General features: G+C 49.2%; 1 protein-coding gene across 1 annotated transcript; it reads right to left on the reverse strand.

Moving 5' to 3' along the window:
- Positions 1 to 510: 510 nt before the first annotated feature.
- NAA20 (N-alpha-acetyltransferase 20, NatB catalytic subunit) lies at positions 511 to 6,252 on the reverse strand. The gene is made up of 6 exons (XM_084266437.1): positions 6,148 to 6,252; positions 5,953 to 5,977; positions 5,769 to 5,859; positions 3,900 to 4,035; positions 2,755 to 2,900; positions 511 to 841 (listed from the first exon to the last, which is right to left on the reverse strand). Exons 1-6 carry the CDS (start codon positions 6,198 to 6,200, stop codon positions 756 to 758), a joined length of 537 nt encoding a protein of 178 aa, XP_084122563.1. The 5' UTR covers positions 6,201 to 6,252; the 3' UTR covers positions 511 to 755.

A 6,252-nucleotide genomic window follows, 5' to 3' on the forward strand; every position in this document is an offset into this window, starting at 1 on the left:
ACTGAAAAAGGAACGACGTGATTGGAGCAGACCGGAAGATGGGCGCGGCGCCGATGGGCGTGGTCAGGCTCTTTAAAAAGGGCGGCGGTGCCTGAAACAACCCCACAACCCCGCACCGACCCCTCCAGCCGCGGCCCCAACGCAAAGCCCCACAGAACCCCCGTACCCCCAAAACCCAGCGAAAACCACAAGCCTGAAAAAAACCCAGAAAACACAGAACTTGTCCTGAATCTGGTCCACGGCGGAGAAAAAGCCTTGTCTGGTTGTCTGTTTTTTTCAGACCAACAGTTCCGACCCATGCCTGTGCCACAGAGAGGGGAAATGTCATTCCTACATCATATGTAACAGGTTTATCTTCTATGCCAGTACTAATACGTTGCTTTCCCTTGCAGTGGTTCTTGGCTATTGTACAGTGTTTTCATTGGTTATGAACAAATATATTTGAAGAGTTCTTTACTAGTACTGACTTCAGGTATTTCTGGTTTGAAAGAAACCCAAGAAAACACCATACAGGGGATACTCTATTTTAATAGTCTCCGAATTTCCAATATTTGAAACAAAAAATAATAGGGTAAATGCAGGGGTACACAGCCATTATCCATGGAAGCAGCATTAGTTAGCTTTTCAATATTGCTTTTTTAGTATTTCATGGGCACACACATTGAACCTAAAACTTCTCATCTGTAAGTTCTTGGGGCTAGGAGCAGAAGGAACCTGACACTCTTAGTAAGCTGCCTGAGAATCACAGCTTACAGTTACTCGATGTCTTCTGGTCTCACAGGATGAGGCAGAGGTATAATTGATTTCTTCTCTGCATCTCTGGAAAGAGCTTTTCTCATATCTGTTGGGGGGGGGGGGAAGCCATTATAACAAGACAGTCATTGCACAAAGGCATACTGAGTATTTTTTCTATTACAATACAATTGTTTTTCCAAGTTTTCACACAACATCTCAAGTTGCAAAGGACCCTGTGGTGGTTTTGCCCCAGCTGAGAGCTGAGCACCACACAGTCACTTGTTCTTTAAAAGGAAGAGGGGGGGGGGGAAATTGGGGGTGGGGGCAGGAAGGGAAAAAAACCCAAAGCCAAGAAACCAAAACCCTGCGGGTTGGGATAAGGACAGTTTACTAGAACAGCAGAGAGAGAGATGTAACAATGCTAACAGGACTTTAGAGCAAAAAATATATGAAACTAGTGATACACAATGCAGTTTCTCACCAAACTCACAACTCCGGCTATGCAGCCCAGAGCTGTCCCCAAAAACTGTGCCCTCCCCAAAAACTGCATGTCCTGGAGCTGCCTCCTCCTCCTCCCCCCAGCCCCCTTTACGCTGAGCATGAGGTGATTGGCATGGAACACCCCCTTTGGCCAGTTCGGGTCACCTGTCCTGGCTGCGTCCCCTCCTTTCTCATTAGTAGGGAAATACGAACAACTGAAAAAGTCCTTGATTGCTTGGCAACACCTAGAAACATCAGGGTGCTGTCAGCACCGCTCCCATCCTGACTCCCAGACACAGCATTCCATCCGCTGCTAGGAAAGAAACTAACTCCATCCTGACCGAAACCAGGACAGACCCATAAGGATCAGAGTCCAAGACTCTGCTCCTCACAGACTACCTAAAACTAAACCATAGGACTAAAAGCATCATTCAGACATTCCTTGAACTCTTGACAGGCTCAATGCAGTGACTTCCCTGGGGAGCCTGTTCCTGGGACTGACCACATCCTCTCAGTGAAGAGCCTCCTCCTTACGTCCAGCCTGAACTTCCCCTGACACAGCCTCATTCCGTTCCCTCATGCTCTGTCTCTCCAGTCACCAGAGAGAGCAGGCCAGCACTGTTCCCCTCTGCTGCCCTCCTTGAGAAAGTTGTAGGATGCAATGAGGTCACCCCTCAGCCTTCTCCAAGCTGAGCAAACCAAGAGACCTCAGCCACTGCCAAGTCTTGCCTTTGGAGACGTTTGACCATCTTGGTTGCCCTCCTTTGGACAGGCTCTAGTAGTTTAACGTCCTTAATGTTGTTCAGCAGCAACATTAGCAATTAGACATATATGACCTAAGGCAGCTGCAACACCAGTATATGTCTGTCTGCAGCCCCCTCATTTCACAGTACTACTGCGTATCAATTAAATAGTGCAAGAACAGACAAGATACACAGCATGGCCACATAACCCTTTGAGGAGGATACTTAAAGATGTTCTAGAGTGAGGTTTTTAACAGTTACAGTTCCATTTAAAGTTTTGTTAACAGAATTAACATTAACAGACTACATTTCCATGTTCCTTCCCTTTTAAACTGAAAACTCCCCACCCAATTCTGTGCCACTGTGTACCACTGACACCAGTAAATTTAGTTAGATGTCTGAGAAAAAGTTTCACATCCCTGTTATGGGAAGAAACCAGGCAAGCACTGCCACTCCTTCCCCCAATAACATCAGCAAAAGAATCCACCCACTGGGTGTGAGTATTCCTTGGAAAGAAAAATTAGGTGAGAAACCCCCATTTTTATTTTTATCTTACCTACACAATAAATGTTTTTGCAGTTTATTATGCTACAAAATTTGTCAGCTGCAAGATTAAGTTTTGTAACTGGTGTAATCTTTACCAGGAAAGCTATCTAAAGCAGCATACAAAAACACATTCATCAACAACAATCTGAACTTGCTTCATATAACAAAAAAGATACAAATCATACAAACAAGCCCAGACCACTCAAGGTGGTAATCCTTCCACACAACCTGAGTGGGAACGAGTACTTACCATATGCATCTTCGTCTGGCTCTCCACTGCTAGCAGAGTAGTACTCTAGCACTGTCCGGTACACGCTGTAGCCTAGCTGCTTATACATATTCACTGCAACCTGATTGGATACTCTCACGAAGAGATCGACGAAAAATCCACCCTTTCTTTGAAAGAAACACACACCAAAACCCCCCCAGTCAGGAACAGCAGGTGACTCTATTTCTAAATAACCCGTAACCTCCAAGCAGACCAAGAGCAGCTCTCAGGATGCGGCACGCTCAGACACACACCCTTCACACTGGGGGAACAGATGTGCTCCTTCACCAGGGGATAAACCCAGTGCAGGCACAAATTTCAGTTTCTGTTATTCATGTGACCATTCTTCTACACTAGCCAGTGGGTTCAGAACTATGAACAGGAAGAACGGGACAAGCTACACACCCACACCAGGCTCAGACCCGTAAGAATCTTTTTAAAACAATATTGTTTTTAAATCCACACTTGGTCTAGGGACTGGTTCCTTCAAAGTGTGTGGGGGTGAGGAGGGGACAGAAATCAGTCACAAAATTGCCTAACTGGAGACAGCCCTTATCCCCACAAGACAAATTTTTCAAAACATGATACTATCTTCTGATTTTACCAACTCTAATGGGATTGCGCTGCCAGGACCAGGTAGGGACATTGCCCCGTGGATTCATTCAATGCTAAATTAAGTTTTCAGCAGGTACCAGGCCTGAGAGGGAAAGAAAGTCAGGATACTGTCTGCTGCACAACAGTTGTTCAAGACTGTGCCCAGGGGCATCGAGATTGCGCCCAGGGGCATCGTTCAAAGCCCACAGTTACTCACCAAGTACACTGGAGATGTTTTGCAAAACTCTTCTCCAGGCATGAAGAAAACCTTTTATACAGCATCTTTACTGGAATTTGGCCTGCTTTCTACTCATCTTGGCAACTCAGCGTTCAGAGAAACAAAGATTTTAAACTGCCAAGCCAGACTGGTGATTCTTATTCTCTAATGATGGGGAATTTCAGTGAATCAGAACACTACCTAGAGCAACAGTTCTGGGTCTGTTTCATCATATAGCAAACATCTAAGCCATTGACAAGTGGCTGTAGAAAGGCTACCTTAAAAGATTCTATTTAAATATAAGCATAGTACTCACTTTTCTGAAATTTCTTCCAGTAGTTCCATCAGCTTCGCGGCCAAACCCAGACGTCGGAATTCTGGTGCCACAGAGAGAGCAGTAACATGCCCATGCCATTCTTCCCTAGCCACAGAGCCTTCTGCTTTACCCATTACTGCAAACATACAGAGCAGCTTTCCAGTAACGCACTACCCACAGCTACACACCCTTACAGAAGGACCAAGCAGCACGTAAACAAACACTGCAATGACTGCAGGAACGGCGCAGATGGGGATGCCCACGTTAACCACCACAGATGTCATTTTGCTCAGGTATTGCAGCAGTTTTTTGACTAACATAAAATCCTTTTTTTTGAAAAAATACAAATTTATTGTTTGAGGCATAACTCCCAAATGCAAAGTTTAAGCAACTCTCCTGAGTCTTTAAGCAAATTTCAGGATCTAATCAAAATATGGAGGAATGGAAGGCTAAAAGCCCAAAACTAACTCACCATCCCAACAACTACTGGAGGCTTTTGGTGACTATAGGGCAATAGAGCTTGGCAAGCTTTATCAATCTAGCAATAGAAACCTAATGCCTAAGAAGGGAAAAAAAAAAAAAAGAGAGAGAGAGAGAGAGAGAGAGAAAGGGCACAAAAAGAAAGGGGAAAAGGAAAAAAGAAGAAAAAAAAGAGGGGGGAATTTTTTTTAGGGGTTTCTTTGTAGCTCCTCTCCTTTCTGGTCAGAACCAAACCAGTGCTAGTTCAGTAACACTTCCACACAGTACTCAATTATTAACATTACAGTCACTGCTAATAAGCAACTGACGCGATGGGTATAGAGAAGCCTTCTGTGCAGGAAATGCTTAAGCTTTACTATGGGCTCCCTGGTACAAAACAGACAGGGATCTCTTGGAAAGAGCCCAGCAGAGACTATGAGGATGATTAGAGGCCTGGAGCATCTCCCCTGTGAGGAAAGGCTGAGGGAGCTGGGGCTGTTCAGCCTGCAGAGAAGCAGCCTGAGAGGGGATCTGATCAGTGTTTATCAATAGCTGAAGGGTGGGACACAGGGGGCCATGGGCAGCCTCTGCTCAGTGTCTGTGGGGACAGGACAAGGGGTGCTGGGCTCAAGTTGGAGCACAGGGAGTTCCCCCCCAATGTGGGGAAGAACTTCTTCCCAGTGAGGGTGAGGGAGCCCTGGGACAGGCTGCCCAGGGGGTGTGGAGTCTCCTTCTCTGGAGAGATTCCAGCCCCGTCTGGACACTGCCCTGTGTGCCCTGTCCTAGGGACCCTGCTTGGGCAGGGGGTTGGACCCCATGGGCTCTGGAGAGCCCTTCCAACCCCTGTGACCCTGTGATTTTATTTCTGGGGTCCCTGCAAGGACAGCGACTCTGAACCTCTCCCCCACACCCCCAAAAAAAAAAAAAAAAGGAAAAAAAAGAAAAAGCTGGAAGGAACAGATCAGCAGTTGTACTTGGAAGGATCTGGGCAGTGAGGTGTGGGAAATTCCACAGCAAACCAGCAAATGACACCCAGAGCTTTCCCTTACAGGACAAAGCAAAACCCAAGCCCAGCATTTCTCCTCACTGACGGCTGACAGCGTGCGGCATCAGAGCTGGGCGCAGGGACTAATTCCGGCATCACAGACACGCTTGTGTACGTTCCCCTGGATAAACCCTGCGCGGACGTTACCACGGTCAGGACCCCGTCCCGCGGCAGGTACAGCAAACCCAACCCACCGCCGCCAGCCTACACGCTGCCCTCAGAAAGGCGCCACGAAACGCTCCTCCCCCCGCCGGGCACCTGGAAACGCGGAGGGCAGGAAAAGCTGCAGCGCGATTCCCCAAGCGCACAGCGCCGCGAGACAGCGACACCGGGCAACCGGCGCCGCGGAGCCGCCACACACTCACTGTAGCCCATCAGCTCCCCGCCGGGCGCCTCGGCGACAATGAAGTACTCGGGCCAGTGCGCCAGGTACTGCAGGTAGAAGGGAATCCCGTACTGGGTGCGCGGTTAAGGAGCAACCTACGTCCGCTCGGGCCGCCGCCCGCGCTGGGCTCCGCGCGTCCTGGCCGGCAGCAGAGGGAAGGATACGGTCTCCGTCAGCGGGTCCAGGTTGCTGCGGAAGGAAAAGCAAGGCTCAGCACGGGCCCGGGGCCCGCCCGCCGGGGGAAGCCGAGGTCCGCCGGGGGAAGGGGAGGCCCCTCCGTGCGGCCAGCGGCCCAGCGCGGCGGAGAGCGAGCTCGGGGCGGGGGGTGGGGAGCAGAGCGGCCGGCAGCCGGCGCTCACATGTTGTTGAAGCGGAAGAGGTCGTCGCAGGTGAAGGCGCGCAGGGTCGTCATGCTGGTGCCGATGCTGCCCCGAAAGCCTGCCGCTGCCAAAGGGCTCCTTCCG

Source organism: Gallinula chloropus (assembly GCF_964237585.1).
Source record: "Gallinula chloropus genome assembly, chromosome: 6".
Taxonomy (NCBI): Eukaryota; Metazoa; Chordata; class Aves; order Gruiformes; family Rallidae; genus Gallinula; species Gallinula chloropus.